Consider the following 22,591-nt stretch of genomic DNA (forward strand, 5'->3'; position numbering starts at 1 on the left):
AACTAGAATGTTTGGTCCTTTTTAATGTCACTCTGTGATAAGAAAAAAGTGTTTTTATGCAGCATGTTTAAACACCTGGTCTCAGCAGTATGTGTGAATTATGTAAAACCTTAATACTCACAGGGGGAGTACTGTCTTTGTCACTATGAAAATATACAGCATTTATCTATGTGTTGTTACTGTTAGGAAGCCCATTAAAGAATGCATTGTTCAGGAGTGTGTATTATTCAGTGGTATGAATAGTTACCCTCTGAATATCCGTGGTGAGTTGCAGCAGAGTTGGAGATGCTGTAGCTCGAAGAGTCTCCGTACCTCGAACTGGAGAGTTCAGACTCACGTAAGCCACAGCGCTGCTCTGAAGGACAACGCTGTTATCCTAAAGGAACGACAAAGAATAAGGTGTCAGATCATCCACTGCCATAATGCAGATCTGTTGCCACATCTGTCACCCTGACGTCATTCCAGAGAGGTTTCCATTCTAGGTTGTGGTTAACAAATTTTAAGTCCAGTGGGGGTTCCCTGGAGAAAAATTATCTGGTTATTTTAATATCATCAAACCACATCTCACTTTCTTACAGACAGAGAATAAATTCACCTGACCATTCCTAAAGTTCCTGGTATCTTTTTACAGGGTCTGGGATTTATCTTCGTTGGACACATGTTCAATTGAAAGCTATTCAAAGTTAATAACTGAGGTGCAGCATTACAGGATCCAAATAAATACAGAATTACAATTTAAATATAATTTGTTGAGCAGCAATAAAAATTAAAATGTTTGTCAAACTATAACCCCACTGCCCAAAAAAAGTGGCTTCATTTCTATCTATCTAGTCTTTACTTGAATGCCCAGACTTATTTGTGATGGCTTTAACCACTAAGCTGGCATTAAAGAAAGTAAATGTTCCCCTGACCTTTCCCCACTCGTAGGACCCAATGTTCCCCAGGGCCGTGCCTCCCCACGAGCAAAACACAGTGGTACGGTCCGGCACCCATCCCTGTTTGGTCTGCTCTGTTAGCGCTGCAACGAGTTGAGTCATAATGGCTGAAGTCCCACCTCCCTGGTCATTGTCATGGCGACTGCCTACCAGAACGTGGCGATCTAGAAAGATAAAAACAGAGCAGGAACACTAAGTCAAAAGGACAAAATAAACAAATTTCAGAGGCTATCTTTAGTAATGTATAGTTTTGTTCTTCTTATTAAAAACATTCATTTATTAATAGACAATACCTCTTGGGAATGTTAATATATAGAATGCGTCAATGACAGTGGAACCGGCAGGGCCACAGCCCCTACTTTTGATCATTAAACATGTAAAATAAAATAAAAAATATTTATAAATGAAATGAAACTCTTTTTTATGGGCTGTCGTCTATGGCAGCAAAAGCATGATTCTCTAATGAGAGGGTGATAAATTATTTGAAAAATGTATTGGCTGATTGTGTCATGTGATGTAAACAAAACAGCAGACCTTTCTTCTGAAGCTTCCCCAGGGAGTTGACGGTCAGCGTCGGGTGAAGTGCTTTTGCTGGGATTGTGCTGGGAAATGCCTTAAGACATTTGATTGTCTTTAGGCTAAAGTTTAACGCTAACAAATCTCACAGGGATGTTTTGACCACAGTGGATGCTATCAGGATAGCCAGGGACTTCAACCAGCATAAAGTCTGATGGAGACACTTCTTCAGGAATATTTAGAGTGGGGAATTTGATGTTTCTTTTCAAACTATTTTTATTCTGTTAATGACCTATTGTGTTAGTTGTATTATAACGATTGCAACTATACAAACATGGCGTGTGTGTGCTTGAATATCTGAACAAAACAAAAATAAATATTCTGTAGCTGACTTAATTATAATGTCAATAGCAGCCACTTTTATTATGCTCAGGGACCACAGCCTGTGAGAAAGCAGTACATTCCTGAGTCTAAACATAGTTTAGCTTGTATCATGTGAGGCAAATCAGTTGTGTGATCAGGGGAATGCTGGTGTTTTATGTGTGCACGTGTGTGATGGGTGATGGAATTGCAAGTTTTGCCTGATGGGCTTAACCAATTTCAAATGTGTTCATAGGTCCATGGAATATGTACATATATAGAAAATAGGATTTTGAGGGATGTGGATGCTTTGAGCAGTCAGGATGGAGTAAAATGTTTGATTTCTTTAAATACGGGGTATTATTTTTTCATAGTACTTTTATTCATTTTATGACCTCAAAGCCATATAAGAAGCCACCTGAATAAAATAAACATTAATCTTGAGATGAAACATGAGGCCACTGTTTTTGGAAGAAGAAATGCAATAAAACACAATATACTTTCAGCCACACCATTTATTTCAACAGTTGATATTTTTCACATTGATCTAAATGATTTCAAACTAGTAGTAATGTGGATTCATGAAGGCTAATATGGTGACAGGAGGATGCGGCTGCAGAGCCAGGGATGGTATAATACTCGTTATTTTGCTGGTGTGCTTCTCTTCTTCATATTCCTGGCACTGATGATAACATAATGTTTTTTGCAACATCATTTCATATTTTGATGCTGTATAAATATGCAGTATATATAATAGACTTATTTGATAAGAACACATTAGACAAAGTACCTAATGTTCTTTCATATTTTCTCTACAGCATGTTGCCCTAATTCTGTATGATTAAAAGTGCCATCTTTTCTTAGGAACCTCATGACAAAGGTTTCATTGATTTACAAGGACAAGATTTTAAAAATCTGTCTATTCAACCGTATCCAATGCCCCCCTCAGCTGAAATTGAAGCTGCCACCTACTAAGCCAGACCACAGAATTACTTTCAAAATAATGAATCTCAACACAATACAAAGACTAAATTCTGATGTATCCGCAGTAGCAGACAGCAGCGATGCCCCTAGACACAAACACAGACACAGATGAGCCCACACTTCACGCCGCAAGGTCACTTACTGTTTGAACAACTTAATGATGCACACCTGTTGTGAACATCACTGCTGGGTTAAATATCTGCATTCACAAAAGCACACAATGATAATGTTGGGAAAATGACAGGGGGACAAGGCAACCTCTCCTCAGCAGACACACCATCTGCTCAAAATTTAAACACCATCAGGCTTTCTGGCTTTATTTCCCCCCACTCATGGTAAATGTGAGGTTGATTTCAATAGATGTGTAAAATGGAATGTATTTCCTATACACTACCATTTTCTGGTATTGGTGGATGTTGGCATTCATTAATTCACTTGTCTCAATGTGGTGTGTTGAGACAAATAGTATTACTTTATACATTTCTAATGCAACTAGGGGGCTTAGTCGTCTGGCTTTAACTCAACAGAAAATAGAACACAAACCATGAAGGAAGACAGGAAACAAATTCATTGCCATGCACTAAAATACTTTGTTTATATTCACATGAAATAAAGCAGAAAGTTCAGCCTGAAACATTCACCAATAGACTGTGCCAGTTTTGTAATCGTGAGTTATTCTGTTGAAACTTTTACTGACTCGTGCAAGTATGCCACTTGGCATAACAGGCCTTTTTAGCATCTCTGGTTAGATAAGATCTCCCCGTTGTAGTGAAATCACATTTGCTCAGGTCTGCTGCATCAGGGATTCACCCATGTGAACCCTGTTAACAGCTGAATGTTAACCACAACACTCATCTTTAACCATCCAAGTCTTGTTTTTTTTATGTTCAGATGTCCCTGTGGTCACACAAGGTTTCTTGCAAATTCATGTTCTTGCATATTCATCATCCTTTTTCATATTTAGTCAAGTTTCAATAACAAACGTCCATTTATTTTATTGGGATTTTGTGTCACAGAGCAACAAAAAGTATGGCATAATTGTGAACTGGTTGGAAATTTACATCTGGTTTTAGTTTACAGATTTGAAAGTGCAACATACACACCAATTCAATAAACTAGACTATTATTCAAAGGTATATTTATGCCAGTAAGTCAATCACTAAGTGAAACACATTATGTACATTAATTACACACAGAGGCTATTATTTCTGTGAATGATGAGGGTTTTCTGCTTGCAGTGAATGAAAATAACATATAAGATTAGAATATTACAGCAGGGCAATGAGGATCCATTTTTATGTAAAAACATGAGTGTAATGAGAAGTAAATTAACACCTGCTGCTCTTAGGTACTATTAATCTCCTGACTGCATATTGTGATTTATTGAACATGACTGAACATTTATATTTCTACCCTGGGTTAGTTCTTTTCAGAACCGCCTTTTAGAACAGTGTCTGTAGACAGAGAAATTCAAATATTGCTAAAGAGTCTCATTTAGGACTAAACTTTGGGGTTCTAAGGCAAGAAAATGCTTTGATCAGAACCGCTCCATTGTAGCTCTGTCTGTATATTTAGGGTAGTTATCTTGCTGTGATTTGAACCTCCACGCTAATCTCAAGTCTTTAGCAACCTCTAACAGGTTTTCTTGCATGATATCCTTGTGTTTAGCTCCCGCCACCCTCCCATCAACTCTGAGCAGCTTCTCCAGGTCTGCTGAAGCAAGTTCTTCCCTCAGCATGACGCTGTCTAAGCCATGTTTCACAGTGGTTATTGTGTGATCTGCAGTTTTAGTTTTCTGCCACACACTGTTTTGCATTTGGACCAACAGGTTCACTTTGGTTTTATTTTGATCTGAGCAACATCTTTCAAATGTTTGCCGTGTCCCTTACATGGCTTTGAGCCAGCTTTAAACAAAGCTATTAGAGCTCTCTTTAAACAGTGGACATCTTCTAATTATTCTTCTATTAAAACCAGATTTTTGGAGAGTACAACCTGTATTCATCTTGTCGTAAGACTTTCACAGCTGAGGTTTAGATTTTTGTTGGTCCTTCAGAGTTACCATGGGCCCTTTGGCTGCTTTTGTTAATGTTGGTTTAGGTGGACCACCGTGTAGTGGTATGTTTGCAGTTAGGGTTAGGTCAAACTTGCAAGTCTGCTTTGTTATCTGGTCTTCATGATGCTGTTTGTTCTAGATCTCCTCCTAGAAGACCTCTGAAGGTGGTAGTATTATTTTCTATTTTGTGGTATCCGAATAAAAATGGCTGGAATCAAATACCCCCTCACTTTTTTTTAATCATAAAAAATGAAAACTGTTTAATTTCCCTTCTGTTTCACAATTATGATACTGTATTCTGCTCTATCCCATGGAATCCCATTAAAATATATTGAGGTTTGTAATTAAAATACTACAAAATGCGAAAAAGCTAATAGGATATAAATACTTTTGCAAGACACCATACTGTAATATATTAACTCCAGCAGTAATGCAGATGAAGTTTTAAATGTATTTTGAATTATCTGGTATAACTCACTTTAACAGTACACTGACGAATGTCTATGTCTTATCATTAAAATAACAAGCAAATGATGCTACAATGCAAATGCAAATAGGATGTGCACTAGATTAAGTTAAGGGAAGAAAGGGGCTCAATACAAATGTGTGCCACACAAAAATGACATTTAGAGCACAGTTTGAAAACGATGAATCATTTTCTTGCCATTTATTTTAGTTTATGTTGGTCTACCAGATCAGATCTGAATAAAATTCACTGAAGCTTGTTGTTGTGTCTAACTCACAAAAACCATTCAAGAGGTGTGAAGAGATGTGAAGTTAAATACAGTGTAATGTAACTTTTTAGAAACATTGGTCGAGGCCAGCAGGGTCTGACTGCAGTCCTTAAGGTTTGGAGTTGGACAGATTTTAGATGTGTCCACACTCCAATGTAGCTGCTTCAAATGGTCGAATCAGCTCCTGAGTTCATCATAGAAAAACCGAATATTTTCTTAGCCTAAAGTTTTGTCTATGTGAGTGCTATGATTGTCTAAGTGAGAGCAGGAAGTATTTCTACCCTTTTAAATATCTGAAGAGAATTGATCATTGTTGTTGATGCACACACCAGACCCTTGTGCATACCAGTAACATTGCAATAGCAAAATAAACACAAAGGCAACTTTCTTGGGAACTATCTGACTGTTCACTCACTGATTTACACATAATCTACCTCTACAATCTAAAACCTAGAGGACGCTGGGCCTCGTGGACTGACCCCAGTTGATCTCTGGTCTACGATCAGAGACGTTTGTCTCAAGAGATCAGAACCACACCTGACTTCCACCTCACTGAGAATTTCAGTTAGCCCCCTCATCACTGCGCAGAAATTTGTCCCAACACCTCATAAATATGGAACGTTAATTATGTCTTCCTTCATCACTACAAACCTGGAGACTTAATTTAACGGGGAGAAAGTAGCAGCAATGAGAAACAGACGGCCTGCAGTATCCATGTTGAGAATGTTTCCTTCCTCCTCCAAGTGCCTGTATTCTCTAAGGATACATATCATTATTAGAGAGACCATCCTAACTTGATCCCAGCTAACAGATTTGTAGCATACTTCCGAATGTTTTTTTTTCTTTTTTTACAAATGAGAGGTAGCAACTGCCACAAAAGTGAATCTACCTGCAAATGTTCACGCAATTTCCAAGTTCTCTCACTTCAAGTGACAAGAGGGAAGAGACAGGCATTGAGATCATTTCACAGCATTAACACTGGGAAACTGATTTATAAGCACTTCAAAGTCAGAGCATTCACAAATATTAAATTAATAAAAACCTGTGAGACATGTCCCAAAGTAGCATAAACCACAGGCAGACCTAGCAGAAACAGGGTGTCATTTCTGAAGAATCTGTTAATGATCCAGTGAGTAGTTGAAGCTTTTATTTTTGCCTCAGAAAATAAGCTGTTTAAAAACAAAAAATATTACTTTGACAGAAGGATTTACTCCCTCTCTTCCTACAGACAGCTATAAAAAGGCATTGTTATTTTGAAATCTGTTGGATTTCTAACCTGGTAATTTGTCCATACCCTGGTAAATGCATGGGAAACAGGGATGGACCCCGCAAGCTGCCCTGGTTCCTGGAAACTCTTCCTGTAAAGGGCATTCACCAAACCCTGATCACTGCAGCAGACAACACTGATGCTTGTGCAGCTCCAGGACACTGGACAGAGCTTCCAGGGTAAGTCCCACAAACAGTAACTACTGTAAATTACTTTAAATCAGTGACCTGCCAAAGTGCAATAGCCTGTTTTATGTAACTGATTTTATGTTTAAGACAGCAGAAGATAACATGTATAGGGTTGCAAATAAGTCAGTCTGAAAAACACTAATGAATGAGTAATATTAGATAAACCATGTTTTGTTGCCCTTTGGCTAAAACAAGTGGCTGAATGCTGAAAAGGATCAGCTAAAATTGAACACAGCCAGTGGGGAAGATTGTTCTTTCCAACTAGTTCTATCCTTCAGATGAAGTTGCTGAGGCCATTACTGCAGTCACAATTTATCTGGAGCAGGTTGTATTCCCTACATCATGCCATATTCTGTCAATTAAAACATGACATGTCATTACTTAAATTTTTGTCATCCTTATGATCATCTTTTCATTCAGACATTTTAGAGAAGAGTGGGTCTAATAAATCTGCTTTGTCACTACTTTGAGTTACATAGAACCAACAACAGGGGCGGTTCTAGACAAGGGCCAGAAGATTAGTGAAGGAAATATGATTGTAAGCAATTTAGGCAACAACAATTTGCAGTAACTTAATTCATGAAGTGAAACACATGATTTTCAGACCATAAGACGCACGTGAGTGAGGCAGGTGTGTGAATGCAGGATAACAGGTGACCAGAGTTGACAGTAATTACTGGCAGCAGGTGGAGCTGATCTGAGCTGACTGTTCTCCGGGTGCGGGCTGCCTTACATGAATGCACTTCTAGTTTAGACATTATAGTCAGGCAGTCTTGAAGACAGCTACGGGGCCCGATCAGGTAGTGACACAGTGTACCTTAATGCTCCGAATGTCCAGTGAGCAGAGCGGCTTTGTTGCTAACCAAAGTCGTACTTACATATTTTAACACATTTTTGAGTGCACTGTACCACATAAAATCAATTAGTAAGCACAATGGTGATCATGTATAAGCACACCAGATTATAAAGCGCAGCATCAATTTTTGAGAAAATTTGAGGATTTTAAGCGCGCCTTATAGTCTGAAAAATACATTAGATTAATTCCATCACAGACTGATGTTAGCAATGACCATTATCTCCTTATGGGTAATCAAAAAGTAACACTTAAGATTAGAAGATTACATTAGACCAATACAAAAATATTTTAATATAGAAGTTTGATTTAAATTTTTGAGGAATGCGGAAGGCTGCAGATTATAAATAGAGCACCTGAACCGTATATGGTGAACATGACATGCAAAGGGAAAATTATGTGGAAAAGACCCTACCATAACGGGTTAAGAAATAACATCTCACCTTGATGATACTTCACTGAAACGGCGATTTTATCTTATGAGTGTTGTTAACGGTGAACCAATAAGCACCCTGTAATGTGTTAAAGTGACCATCTAGGGGAGTAATATTTTACCACATTATATTTTAAAATAACATTTAATCAGGCAGAGGGTCTCAATGAAACAAATTACTTTCTTGTCGCACATGGGGAACTTTACGTTTCAGTACATCCCATCAAGAGAAAGACAAACATAGACATGTTTACTGAGCCTTCAAACTCTTCGCTGGTGCATCTCAGTGGCGAGTCCCAAACAGCCAAATTTGTTGGTCTTTGCACCACAGATTGAGCTAGAACTTCCCCGAGGTCTTTTCCTTTTCACCATTGAGTTCACACCACAGCCAGCATGTGATGCTATGCAATGATCACATCTAGCTTGCATTTGAGTCTGGGTGTGTAAAGCTTGATTTAAACCATCATACATTCCCGGCAGCTTCACCAATGCCAGAACTGTCACCGGGATCTTCCGTATTTGCCGATATACCAGGTAACCACCTGCTCCAATAAGCAGAAATCTTGTTATCATAAGTCCAATGATGTAAGCCTCTTGCACGTCCTAAATAAAACATAATAGACAGACGTTGTCATCTCCGTACTTCCCCAGGAATCCAGGGTATTTCCGGCTACATGTGTCCCCTCAGGACAGCTTGGCTCCCCTGCACCTGGTCTTCTCATTGAGAAAATTTTATCAGTTGCGTTGAGCGACCAGTTGACCAGATGAATAATTTTCAATTCAGATGATTTGCAGAAAAAAAGCTCTGAGAGAGTTACGCAGCATACAGACAAGAGAGCACAAGCAGGAGAGGTTCAGGGAAGGAGCGTCCACTGAAGCTTTCGCTAAGAGCCAGAAGGCAAGGTTCTGTCTGCTCAAATACTGAAAAATTAATTTCAGATCAGTAAATGCATTTCCAGGGCTGCACAGTGGAGCAGTGGGTAGTGCTGTTGCCATGCAACAAGAATGCCCTGGGTTCAAGTCCTACCCTTACCCTGGGTCTTTCTGCATGGAGTTTGCATGTTCTCCCTGTGCATGCATGGGTTCTCTCTGGGTACTCTGGCTTCCTCCCACAGTCCAAAAAACATGACTGTTAGGTTAACTGGCCTCTCTAAACTCTCCTTAGGTGCGAGAATGATTGTTTGTCCTGTCTGTCTCTGTGTTGCCCTGCGATAAACTGGCGACCTGTCCAGGATGTACCCCGCCTCTTGCCCATTGATAACTGGAGATAGGCACCAGCCCCCCTCACAAGCCCACAAGGGATAGACGTGTTACAGAATGGATGGATAAATGTGTTTCCTGCTTTTTATATGTAACCCACTTTTTTCAGTTAATGTTAAGATAAAGACAAATGTGCTCATTTAAAAGTTACCTTGACCTTGTGTTTTAAAACATGATGCTTTGACACAGGAGTATTCCCATGTATTGGAACAAAGAGTATTTTAGGATTTATTATGGCTGCTTGTCTTTGTGCAGCTATAAAGTAAACAAAGCAATGCAGATAGGCCTGCGACAAGCATGCATGAATATTCATTCCGTTCATCTTTGACTGTAGAACATGCGTATGATCAAATGCCAACAACCAGTTGAAGTGTTGCTACTTGCAAAGATTTGTGGTCCATATTATCTCTTTTAGTGGCCCATTATGTCTGCTTAATATCACACTGTAAATCAGCAAGGTAATTTTCCACTGGTGAGTGGGCAGGACAGGTAGGGTTGCACCACACAGCTATGGGAGTGGAGGGGGAGGCTGTGTAAAGAGGAAGGCTGTGGAGGAGAGGCAAGGACAAGATAAAAAAAAAATAAAAAACGTTTCCCTACACTGACAATTAAAAGAAAAGGGCAGGAATGGCAAAACGAGCCAGACATTTTCCCCCAGAAGAAAAACTGACCAAAGTATTACTAGACTGTGGACTCAATGCCTGGTATTAAAAAATGAACAATATCAAGACATCAGATAAATGCTTATGTTTTATGTAGTTAGGCTGTGAAAATATGAAGTAATAATGCCTGTTTTTGAGCACATGCTGAGCTCACAGAGGACAGTCTGAATGTTGCTCTACGCTGAACACAACCCTAGTTACACGTTGTGGTGGAGATTTGGGGTTATTTTTCTTGACGTCCTTTTTTGTCTCCGTCACAGTCACACTCGAAACAGCACAATGGTCTTTTCTACTTCTGTCTTAAGTTTGCAGAGCTAAGTTGCTACATCAGGTAGCCACTGCAAGACAGGATAGTCTTAAACAATGCCCTGATTTAGCAGTCCTTTCTAATCTGTACTTCAATCTTACTTTTGCTTCTATTGTGGGAAACTGACACATATTTCAGCTTTCTTGGAATAGGTGTCCTTGCCTTTGAAGGATAAGTGTTCAAACAACATAAAAAGAAGGGATTCACCAAGTTGGAAAATAAATATCTTACCAATCCACAAGAAAATGGCTAGAAAACAATCACATCAACAATACAGGAGTAAAATAGCAAATATACATGGCCTTAAAATCTGAAATTGCCATCTACAGATCCTTTCTTGTTTTTGTTCTTTTGTGACATTTAAATGATTCAGATTATTACACTGATTGTGATATCAAAGATCCACTGTGTAAATACAAAATACAGTTTTTAAATGAGGGTGTATTCATTAGCAGAACAAACATATTCAAATCAACGTGGCCCTATATGAAAAAGTAATTTCCACCTAAATTTTATGACCAGCGGTGAATCCTTGGCGGCGACAATTGCCATCAAGTGCTAAAACTGGGAATGAGTCTTTTACATGAAGATTTGTTTGATGATCTGTGCTTATATTATTAAAATCTTGCTCCTGGGGAAAGTGGGCTGTCATGCTACCTAGACCAAGGCTTGAAAAAGAAAAGTGTCCATCAGCTTGCCATGCCCTTTAAATCTACAGACCTATATATTACATGATTGTCAACATATAAATTGAATTTTAAAATCTTATTGTTCAAATAAATATTGGCAAGAAGCATTATATCAGAAACAATAAAGATGTGTAATCACGCATGTTTTTTCTGTCAAGCTTGCATGCAGGCAATCATTCAGTTTCCGATTTTGATTTACACTCCTAAGCTGAGCCACATTTCCTGAATGTTTTGGTAGACACAGCAGCTAATTTTGCAACCACCTGTAGCATACCAGTCAAGTTAATTTTAAACAACAAACACTGGTTTGCGATCCATCTGTCTTATTGTGTGTAAACTCAGTTTAGTTGCGTGCTGTGTGGCCAGGATCTGGGGTAAATACTGTATTGTTGAATTGATGTGCTCTGTGCCTGTTCATTTTGTACAAACCTGGGTTCTTTTTTCCTTTCAGGTATCCAACAACATTGTAAATCTTCTTGTAGGCCATCTGGTTTCCAATAGTCAGAGTAATCTTCTTTCGTTCTGGGGTAAAAAGAGAAAAAAGAAAAAAAAGTTGCATGGGTTCTAATCCAAGAAGTAAAAACATCCATGGAAAAGTTTCGATAGTATTTGATATTGTTCTCAGTAGCTATGGTTACATGCACAAAATTTCACAATCAGATTAAAATGTATTCGGATTAAATAATCGGATTCTACTGTTTATATGGGCACACAATCAAGTAATCCGATCATAACGTGCGTGTGTATGTGCGTGAACTGTAGAATATATATATATATATATATATATATATATATATATACTGTGTATATATATATATATATATATATATATATATATATATATATATATATATATATATATATACTGTGTATATATACTGTATATATATATATATATATACACTGTATACACACACACATATATATATATATATATATGCATATTACATATTTTCTAACTTTTTCTATCCTACAGCTTTATCTTTTGCACCAAAACCTAGCTTCATGTTTATCCCTTTTTATTTTGTAGTTCTGTCTAATTCAGTTAAATGATAAATGGAGTGAAGTTATATAGCACTTTTCTAGTAATATTGACCACTCAAAGCGCTCTACACTAGAGCCATGTTCACCAAATTGCACTCAATAACATGCACACATTCATAGGTAACCTGGGGTTAAGTGCTTTGCACACAGAGGGAAGGTAGAATCAAACCCACAACCTTTCAACTGTAAGACAATCACTCTACCAACTGAGCTACAGTCCCCCCATTAAGTGTTCATACAATCCCGGACCACTTTATTCCACCCACTTTAACCATAGTTCTGCAGTACAGAATCCAACAAAGTTCTCTTCATGCTCTTTTGGGATGGCAATAGTATAAAAACAGAAGTATCTGTTATTTTTCCTCAGCGGGGAAATTTAGGTGTACCAGTCGCAAAGTGACAGGCAAAATGAAGCCTGCTTGTTCACACAAGGTAAAATATACTTACGAAAAATAAGAGATAAGAGACTGTGGAGTCAGGGAAAATATGCATAGTTTACATAAGAAAAAGAAAGCATGTCAACATTCAAATATTTGGCCAACTGAGCTGAATACTTTTCTAGGTTTTTCTTCTGGATTTTAATTTAAAAAATGCTCACACGTGAATCATTGTAACCAGCTAATTAAATGTGATACATACAGTGTTGCTCATTCATTCATGGAATTGGAGCAAGTGTAAAAATCCTTGTTTCTACAGCATCTGGCAAGGTTGGAATATGCAGAGAGAGGGTTTTCTTTTTAAATTTTTGTAGATCCTCCTGAGTCTTCGTTCCTATCTAATCCTCTCTTTCCTTCAATTTACTGCATATTTTTACACAGGATTAACTTTGGAGGCCTAAAATGACCATAGAAGTAGGTTGATTTGATGACTGGCAAACTACTTTGATTTCTTTGATACTTTGTTATCGATTGTTATCGATATCCTTCCAGTCAACTCTGCAACAAGGATAATTTTGACTTTCCAAGCCCAAAGTTCTTTCAAAATAGAACCACAAAACATAAATGCACCAGTTAGCATGACAGTAGTGGCTTTCGTCAGTCCAGCAACCAGATCCAATCTTAATGTCAGTAAAAACGGTATATTAGAGGAGCTTTAATGCTGAACAGTTTATCTTTTGATATTTGATAACCATTCATGCCGATCCCATCCAGGCCCTCTGTCATGGTGTAGCATGTTACGTTGGTGTCTTTGGTACAGAGGACCTGGGTTTGAATCCCAGTTGTGTCAGGAAGGATGCCCGGTGTAAAAATGCTGTTAAGTCTGAATAAGGTAGCAGTCAATAAGACCAACAGTAGAATTCAACATTTCCTAGAATCCTTACTGAATGCTTTTGTAAATTCAGCTTAATATTAATAATGTCATTTGAAATAAAATGTTGCAGTTATTCATTGGTTGCTTTTTCAGTCAGCGTGACATGACACAGCCAGTGTTTTAGGTCTCGCTCTGTTGTTTTAGGTTCTGTTTTCTTGCTCTTCAGAAGCACAGCTCAATTTGCCACTCTGTCTCACTCTTCTTCACTCTGTGCTTCTCCTGCCATCAGCTCTCCATTTACACAATTGCCGCACTTACCTGCCAAATTTTCTCCTGCCTGCTTCTCATTCACTCACCACCCACAGTCCCTCGCTGCCTGCCTCTCACTGCAGTCTACTCAGTCATCAACCATCCTCCCTTCTTTTATCTTTTCTGTGTATTCCCTACCATCATCATGCCCTTCACTGACTTTTGCAATAACTGCAACTCTGCAGCAATAAACAACACGCCTTGCAAAAGTATGCATACCCTTTTGTGTTTTGTTTTCACATTGTACCATATTTCTACCACAGCCCTCATTTACTGGGACTTTATGTGATTGACCAAATGAAAACAAAAGTGCATAAATGTGAAGTGGAAAAAATATACATAGTTTTCAAAATATTTCTTCGGATGAACTAAATATTTGCCAATAATTTGTAAAAAACACCATTTGCTGCTATTACAGCTGCAAGGCATTTATGGCTTTCCGAGCCCATAGTTTTTTGTTTGTTTTGTTTTGTTGTTTAGCAAAATAGCTAATTCAGATTGGATAAGACATTTGTGAAAATTAATATTCAAATCTCATTAACAGATTGCCAATTTGATTGAGGTCTGAAATTTGACTGGTCCATTCTAACACACAAATAATCATAGATCTAAATCATCCTGCTGAAAGTTGAACCTGTATGTCATTTTCAAGTCTTTTCCCATCTCTACCAGGTTTTCTGTCAGGATTACCTGCATTTAGCTCCAAGCATCTTCCCATCACCTATGATCTGCTTTACCATATCCTTGCTAAGGAAAAGCATCCCCACATGGTATGGGTGGTGTGTTCAAGGGGCTGTACAATGCTGCATATTGCATTTTTCATACATCCCAAAAACCTGTTTTGGTCTCATTTAATCCGGGATCCTTTTTGCACACGTTTCTTGGCTGTAAATAAAATGGAAAATGTTCAGATGACAAAATTACTATTCCTGGTAAGTTTACCAGTTTTGAATATTTCGCAGTTAAATGAAATGGCCGTTTTTCAAATAAATTGTCTTGTTGTATACAACTCACAGTGTAAAAAGTAAATGATATGTTTGCAAAAGACTGTCCATGGTAGGTAAAATAAAGGGTAGTAGTTTAACAATCTCCTTTATTTTATCCAGGTGGTTATTTCCTGATTTTCAACATGAATTTTAGCCCTTGTCTTATCACAAAAAGCCTCTGTACAAAGACAAGTTGTAGAAATTATCATTAAACCATTATCATAATGCAAAGGCAAATGCTTCAGTCTCTCATCAACATGTGTATAAACTATTCTTAAGCCCTGATGAGTTTTGAAGAAAGAAATACTTGAATCTGCCCGATTGCGCTCTGATCTTTATATGGCTTATTTAGAAATGAGAAGTACAGAAATAGAAAGACACTCCTTAGAAGGTGTCCGATTCCACCGGGCACTCTCAAAGACATCAAAAATTTTTCCCCACACACAAACGCACTGCCAGAAGATTCACGTGACTGAGCAGTCAGTGGAAACTGTCACTGCCAGCTCTGCTGCCTTGCTGGACGGCTGTGAGCTCAAGGGGGCTGATGGCTGGATATCTGAGGGAAAATACAGACGAAACGCCAGTAAAGATGTGAAGCAGGGGCTCAAACTGTGTGTGACAGAGGTCCCCTGCCTACAGCACCACAGCATGACAGCCCACTTTCCCCAGCTCCGCACCTCTCCTCCTTCCCTCCCAGTCCGCCTGTCTGCTTGCCCTCTCGCTCCTGTTTAATGCATTATAAAAATTCACTGCTCTCACTTATCTGAGCCACATAACCCATTTATCACTTTTGACAATGGCCACAAATGACTATGGCTAAAGAGAGGGGATGGAACATGTGGCCCTTACTGTATGTGTATTCAGTCTGCAGACATGCACGCAGGGAGCAAGAGAAAGATTTGTCAAATAGCGACTCCCCTTCATGATGAATGAGTTTACAGATACAGCCGCTTCTGCAGGTAAGAGGTGACTTACAGTTTTCAGAGCTGATTAAGTTATTTAAAGGGACTAAAATGTGTCTCTGACTTTTGCTAAATAAATCAAACATAGTGTGACTTTTATTCATAGCAAACCGTAGCTCACTCTTTTGTTTTATTCGTTCATAACACGTAAATATAACTGTCAGAGTAAGAAAAGCTACATAGAAACTATAGAAACGTTTTTAGTTTGCCAGTATAAAATTTGCCATCAAGGAAAAAAATAAAACAGATATGACAGCAAATTAGGAAGAGAATTGTGGACCACCAGAACTTTGTTTCATCCTCTGGTACAATTTCCTGATGCCTGAAGGTGACACGTTCATCTGTTCAGTCAATCAGCCGTTGATTTAGTGCTTTACAATTAAAAACAATAGAAAACACACAGCGATAAACAAAAGAGAGCTTAGAAACCATAAGAACAGGCAATAAAGACTTAAAATCCAGACTAGAGTTTTACTGTGCAGGTTGACACTAAAAGGCCACCTGAACAAATGAGTTTTGGGATTAGATTTAAAAAGATTTATATCAGAGTGGAGCATAGATCCAGAGGGCTGCGGAGTCTGGATGTCGGCATTGAGAACATACAATCACCAGGTGTTTGGACCTGGTCGTTGGTATGCCTAATAAAATCTGATACAAAGAATATAAACACACTATTCTGAGCAGGAGAACATCAAAAGTGCCAGATATACTTCAAAAACATCTCTTTCATCTCCACACTGTTAGAATGCCCTTAGTGGTTAAGATAAGCAGAAGGCTTGAGGCAAAGATTAGCTGCAGACCAACCAGGTGTTCGTTCACTAACATGGAACTCCTACTGGCATAAAAGAAAACCTATTCAGCCGGTCAAATGAGGTCGCAGCAGCAGCTCTTAAGCATATTAACAGGCAGCCTTTTATAACTGATCACACCCTCAAATTAACCAACCTAGCCTGACACAGGGTAAACAAGAACATGTGTATGCACAAATGAACATCTACAAAATGACTTAAAACATCCAAATGATTTCTTTTAACAAATAGTGTCTATCACAGAACACATTAAAATTTTTGGATTTAAATCTACAATATAAAACCCTAAAATACACAGTTTATGTTTCCCTTCTCTCAGCCCATGAATGGACTCTTCTGAAACCTTTGTAAGGAGCTCAGGCCCCTGGGAACCTTTAAGCCTAAACGCACGACAGAGTAAGAGTCCAATCCAAAGAATATTAGTTAAGGCATTGCTTGTTGTTATCCATTTAATTATTTTTGTTCAAAGGACAGGCCCTCATCAGTGTCAGCTGAGAAGACGCTGTCAAAGCAAAACCAGAAACAAATGAAATGAATACTCTGTTTCTCATTGTGTAATTACTTCATTTAATTTGATATTCAAAACAAAACATTAATTTAAATGTGGTTCAATAAACGTAATGATGGCCTTCTTTACACTCACCATTGGTCCCATGTGACACAGGATTTTCAAAACACCAGCATATTGGGGTGAAACCTACAGTAACTAATCTTGACTAGTACTCACACATAGTATTTCTTCGACTTTAGACATAGAGATATATGTATCTTCTAAATGTTTACTTATACAATTCTTTCATATGCACATGTGGTCTTATAGGTAGATATTGAGGTTATTTGACACTTTTAAAAAAATGTATACGCCAGCAACTCACTCTTGTTGCATGCAATGTTTTTCTGAAAGATAACCATATCCAGCTGGTGTAGTATTTGTTACCCTTTGTCTTTTAATCTTTCTGTTTGATACATTTCTTAGTAAATATAGCCTTTTCTGTGTATTTAATTCAATTTTATCTATATAGTGCCAAATCACAACACATGTCATCTCAAGGCAATTTACAAAGTCAAATTCAATCAAATCATACAGATTGGTCAAAAAGTTTCCTATCTAAGGCAACCCAGCAGATTGCATGAAGCATTGACAAGCAGCATTCACTCCTCTTGAAAGAGCGTAGAGCCACACTGGACAGTTGTCTGCATTATCGATGGCTATGAAGCAATCCCTCATACCGAGCATACATGAAGCGACAGTGGAGAGGAAAACTCCCCTTTAACAGGGAGGAAAACCTCCAGCAGAACCAGGCTCAGTGTGAACGGTCCATCTGCCTTGACCGACAGGCAGTTAGAGAAGACAGAGCAGAGAGACAAAAAGCACAGAAGCACGCATTGATGCATGCAGCCTATTGAATGTGACATGTAGCCAATCAGAAAGCGAGGTGAGGGAAATCCTGAGATGAAAAAACCCCCAAAAAAACTCACCTCCTTTTCCACCTTATGTTCAAACACGGAAGTAACTATGGGTCCAACTTCCGTTTTTTTGTGCGCCACTTCTATTTTAGCGCTTCCCTAGATAAAATAACATTAGCTTGACTGAAATGATAAACTGTCGTGGCAACATTTCCAAAAATTTGCAAGCAGTGGAATTGGCAGGTCAGTGCCAGAGCCTCAAACTATTCATGTCTGAGAGGATGACATGAAGAAGTGGCCTCATATAACGTACAAGGACATGTTTAACCATTTTGTGTCGTCACTTAGGTGCGGACGGCTCTGCTATGCGACTTTACTGAGGCGAACCTCCACACTGGAAAAGTTGAATCGATGTGAATAAATATCAACATGGATGACCTGGTATTCATGGAGGCTGATGTGCGTTTAGGCTAAAGCAAGTCCGACGTTGACTCTGCTGGATCCTGACTACATCAACCGGCTGTACTGAGATGGCTGGAGTGCTCTTGTGTTGCGGCTCCAGGGGTAGTCCTTAAGTCGTGCAGCGGTGATCTTATGGAAGGTAGGCTAATGAATGGTCTGATTCGGAAACATACTGGCTTTGGCCTCACTGTGATTAGTTTGCTGGTCAGTTAATTTTACAAAGATAGCAGTGCTAAATGTTTGGGATTTAACTGATGTTATAACAGGATATCAAAACGTTCTGCCTACTTCATGTTTAGGCCTGAAGTTTGAAACTTTACCAATCTGATGTGTGGTCTCAAAGCTCTTAATGCAAGCTTGTCACGTTAAAATGTAAAATGTAGCTTTAGAATATAGCTGTAACTTTATTTCTAGTTTATTTATTAGAGTATCAGTGTTAAAGGAAGTAGGGCGCCTCGTATCCACAGCTCTTGTACACAGGCAATGAATCAAACACTCCTGCTCCACGTAAACCTTTCTTTTACGCCCGTTACTGTACAAACGCTCCCGGTCTTCCTTGAAATCATAATGACGAGTAATTTGGTACGAAGTGGCTGCATGAATTGCATTTCAGCAAGCTAAACAGTGACAGGAAGTGACCGACCGAAAGTCTCGCACAAAAAACTTCAATTTACTGTCTCCGTATCTCCGTTGAAAATAAGCTGGATATTAGTGGAGCAAAGGAAGAGCCCCCGGTTGTGCTCTCTCCACTTGTTTAATCAACACCTTTTCTATTTGTTATGTTTTTTTCCCCTGTTGAAATCAGTCCAAAAACTACTGCCATTATTATTCCCCGTCTGCTTTAAATTTAATTAAACTAATGATGTTTCAGTTAACAGTTTAACTAGAACAGTCAAAGGCAATCCTAAACAAATTCGTTTTTAATCTTGATTAAAAATAACTCAAGCTTTCAGCACTTTTACGGTCTTCTGGAAGTTTGTTCTAGATAAGAGGGGCATAGGAACTAAATTATACTTCTCCGTGTATGGTTCTGGCTATGCAGAGTAGGCTTAAATCAGAAGAACATAGTGGTCTGGAGGGTTGATGCACTGATTACAAGTCTGTGATATATTAAGGTGCTAATCCATTCAGTGCTTTATAAATTATTAGAAGTATTTTAAAGTAAATTCTCTGATATAAAAAGGAGCCAGTGTAAGGACCTCAGAACATGGGTGATGTACTCTACTTTCTTAGTTTCAGTGAGGACACAGGCAGCAGCGTTCTGCATCACCTGCAGCTGTCTAATACACTTTTTTGCAGACCTGTGAAAACACTGTTGGAGTATTTAATTCAAGTAAGAAAATGCATGGATAGGTTTTCACAATCTGGCTGAATGATTAGTCCTTTAATCCTGGAAATATTTTTCAGGTGATAGAAGGCCGACTTAATAACTCCCTTTATGTGCCTCTGAAGGTTCATGTCTGAGTCCATCATAACACAGAGATTTTGGCTCTGATCTTTGGTTTCTAGCTATAGTAACTGAAGCTGTGTGCTAACTCTTGTCAATTCTCCTTTGGACCGAAAGTTATTACTTCAGTTCTGTTTTCATTCAGCTGAAGAAAATGATGGTACATCCATGTATTGATTTGTTCTATGCATCTAGCCAATGCACTAATAGGTTTATGGTCACCTGGTGACACTAATGTATAGCTGTGTGTTGTCAGTATAGTTTTGATAGCTGATCTTGCTGTTTGCTATAATCTGAGCTAAGGGGAGTATGTAGATATTGAATAGGAGGGGCCCCAAGATGGAACCTTGTGGGCCCCCACATATAATGGTCTCTGATTTAAAGTTACCTACTGACACATACAAATACCTGTTCTTGAAGTAAGATTTAGGATTCAAGTGCTGTGCCAGAAAGACCAGCCTAGTTTTCCAGATGCTCTAATAATATTGAGAGATCAACAATGACAAATGCTGCACTGAGGTTGAAAAGTACCAGCACTGTGGTTCTTCCACTATCTGGATGTCACTGAGCACCTTGATCAGGGCCGTCTCAATACTGTGGTGAGCATGAAAACGTTACTGGAAAACATCAAAGCGGCTAGTCATTGTTAGGAATATACTTAACTGTTGAAATACTGCGTTTCCACTGAGGTGCAGTTATTTGTGTACAAATAGAGGATAAGTGGGGAGAGAACAACATGCCCCCCCCCCCCCCCCCGGCTCCCCAATTAAATTTTTAACCATAACCTCATCTGTGCACTAAGTTGCTTAATTGTTTTCATGTGTGCAGATTAGTTGGGTTGCTGCCAACCTCTGGTGTTAATTTAATGTCAATGGCCCTGATAGAAAGCGTTGACATGCTTAAGACTTAATTGACCTGATGCATATATTAGATTGGCTCTACCTTTTGAGTTTAAATAGGGGAAAGATAAACCCAACTTGAAAGTTTTAGATGGTACAATATGTTTTATCTCCATTTCTATTACCCATTTCTGTCAAACCCCCAGTGCCATGCTCTTAAAGCTGTTGTCTAGCCATCAAGAGCCGTTCCAGTGGCATCCTCTGCAGGGCATTTTTAATGCACATTCAAGAAACAGTAGTCATTGAAAGTGGAAAACTTCTACATTGCAATCAATAAGGGTGTAATTAAAGGGCCAGGGAGTACTTTTTATAAAGCAATTTTAAGTTGTTCTGCTTCGCTCACTTCTCCCTCTGCGGCAGTGCTCTGTAATTGCTACGGAAATTTGGTACACCTTTGGCATCGCAGAGCGACACAGAGAGGGAAAAAAAGAAGAGCATCAGACAAGTAGCTGCAGAAACCAACCAAGTAAAGATTTAGGCAAATATATCACAACAAAGTTGTTTGCATGGCCATTATTTACACTCTTGATAAATTTTACATTGCTGTTATTGTGTGTTCCTCTCTCCTGCAATTGCTGATTGCAAACATGACTTTATAATTTGGGTCCCCAAAATTAAAGTGTTCTTTTTTGTGGCAAGGTCAAAATGTGGTTATGTCAGTCATTCAGCTGCTATGGCAGGTAGGATATGGAGTAACTTTATACTGCTCAGTGTGGGTCTTGTGCTTGTCCTGAACTCTCTGTCTTGTTCAGGTTCATTACACTGCTGAAAGGAAAATAAATATGTGGGAAAAAAAATACATAAAATTTCAAAATATCTGTCAAAATAATCTCAGGAAGACAAAGGCCTCTGTCCCACACCGAGTCAGACTCAGGAGTTGGAATTGCGACCGTTGAGATTATTGATCGGTAGTCTTCAGCATTTGCAAATGCTTTGAACGATAGCCCAGGTTTGCAATGATGATGCCAACACTTTACCACTCAGAAACTGCAACCATTCTGCCCTTCATTGCCTCAGCACCTTCAGCCCCTCATGAGGCCTGCTGTCCAGGGCTCCCTCAACCTTCGTGAAGAGAAGGGTAAAAAATCCTCCATCTCAAAAAGACTGATCTGTAGCGAAACCACCCATGTTGCCCTGTTCACGCTTCATATTTCAATGTGTAACTTTCCCTTATCCTGACCACAGCCCCAAGTCCTGCTTTATTCCCTACCCCTCATCCTCACACTTAGCCGTATCTCTTGCAGCTGCTCACTTTGGTATGTTGTGCAACCTATTTAATTATGAATATTGTTAATAATTATAATTGGATATTATAAATGATAATATGTTATTCTAGTCAAAGGTGATAACGAAAAATGTCTCCAGATGTTTGTGATCAAGGGCTACCAGCCATTATTCATTAAAGCTAACAACTGAGTTTATTAACTAACCATTAACGGTATTTACCATGAAAGATGGATGTCTATTCAGTGGTAAGACTGAATTAGACTCGCTACCAGTAAACATTAACAACCTTAAATTATAATTGCACTTGGAACCACTAATCATTAACCACAAGCAAGGACATAATGTCTATGTATATTCCTGTTCTTCTGAAACTTGGATATAGCAGTCTTTCGATAATTTTCTAACTAAAATAAGCCTCACTTAATCAAGCATTGAATAATCACCATGAAAACAGCAGAACATGATGTAAAACAGCATTGAGATGATACATGGAGTAATATGATGGTTCAAAGCACAGGCTTGCTGCTAGTCCCAATTAGCTACAGAA

At 38.7% G+C, this 22,591-nt stretch overlaps 1 protein-coding gene across 1 annotated transcript in view; it reads right to left on the bottom strand.

The window, feature by feature from the left end:
• The window catches only part of LOC105935032 (inactive N-acetylated-alpha-linked acidic dipeptidase-like protein 2), a 121,246-nt gene that overhangs the window by 89,884 nt on the left and 8,771 nt on the right, over positions 1–22,591 (bottom strand). The window contains exons 3-5 of the mRNA XM_036130237.1: positions 11,671–11,763; positions 912–1,099; positions 248–376 (exon numbers count right to left, since the gene is read on the bottom strand). Of these exons, the coding sequence (XP_035986130.1) occupies positions 248–376; positions 912–1,099; positions 11,671–11,763 (410 nt within the window). The remainder of the gene's footprint in view (positions 1–247; positions 377–911; positions 1,100–11,670; positions 11,764–22,591) is intronic.

The sequence above is a fragment of the Fundulus heteroclitus genome, unplaced genomic scaffold (genome assembly GCF_011125445.2).
Source record: "Fundulus heteroclitus isolate FHET01 unplaced genomic scaffold, MU-UCD_Fhet_4.1 scaffold_307, whole genome shotgun sequence".
In the NCBI taxonomy this organism is placed as follows: Eukaryota; Metazoa; Chordata; class Actinopteri; order Cyprinodontiformes; family Fundulidae; genus Fundulus; species Fundulus heteroclitus.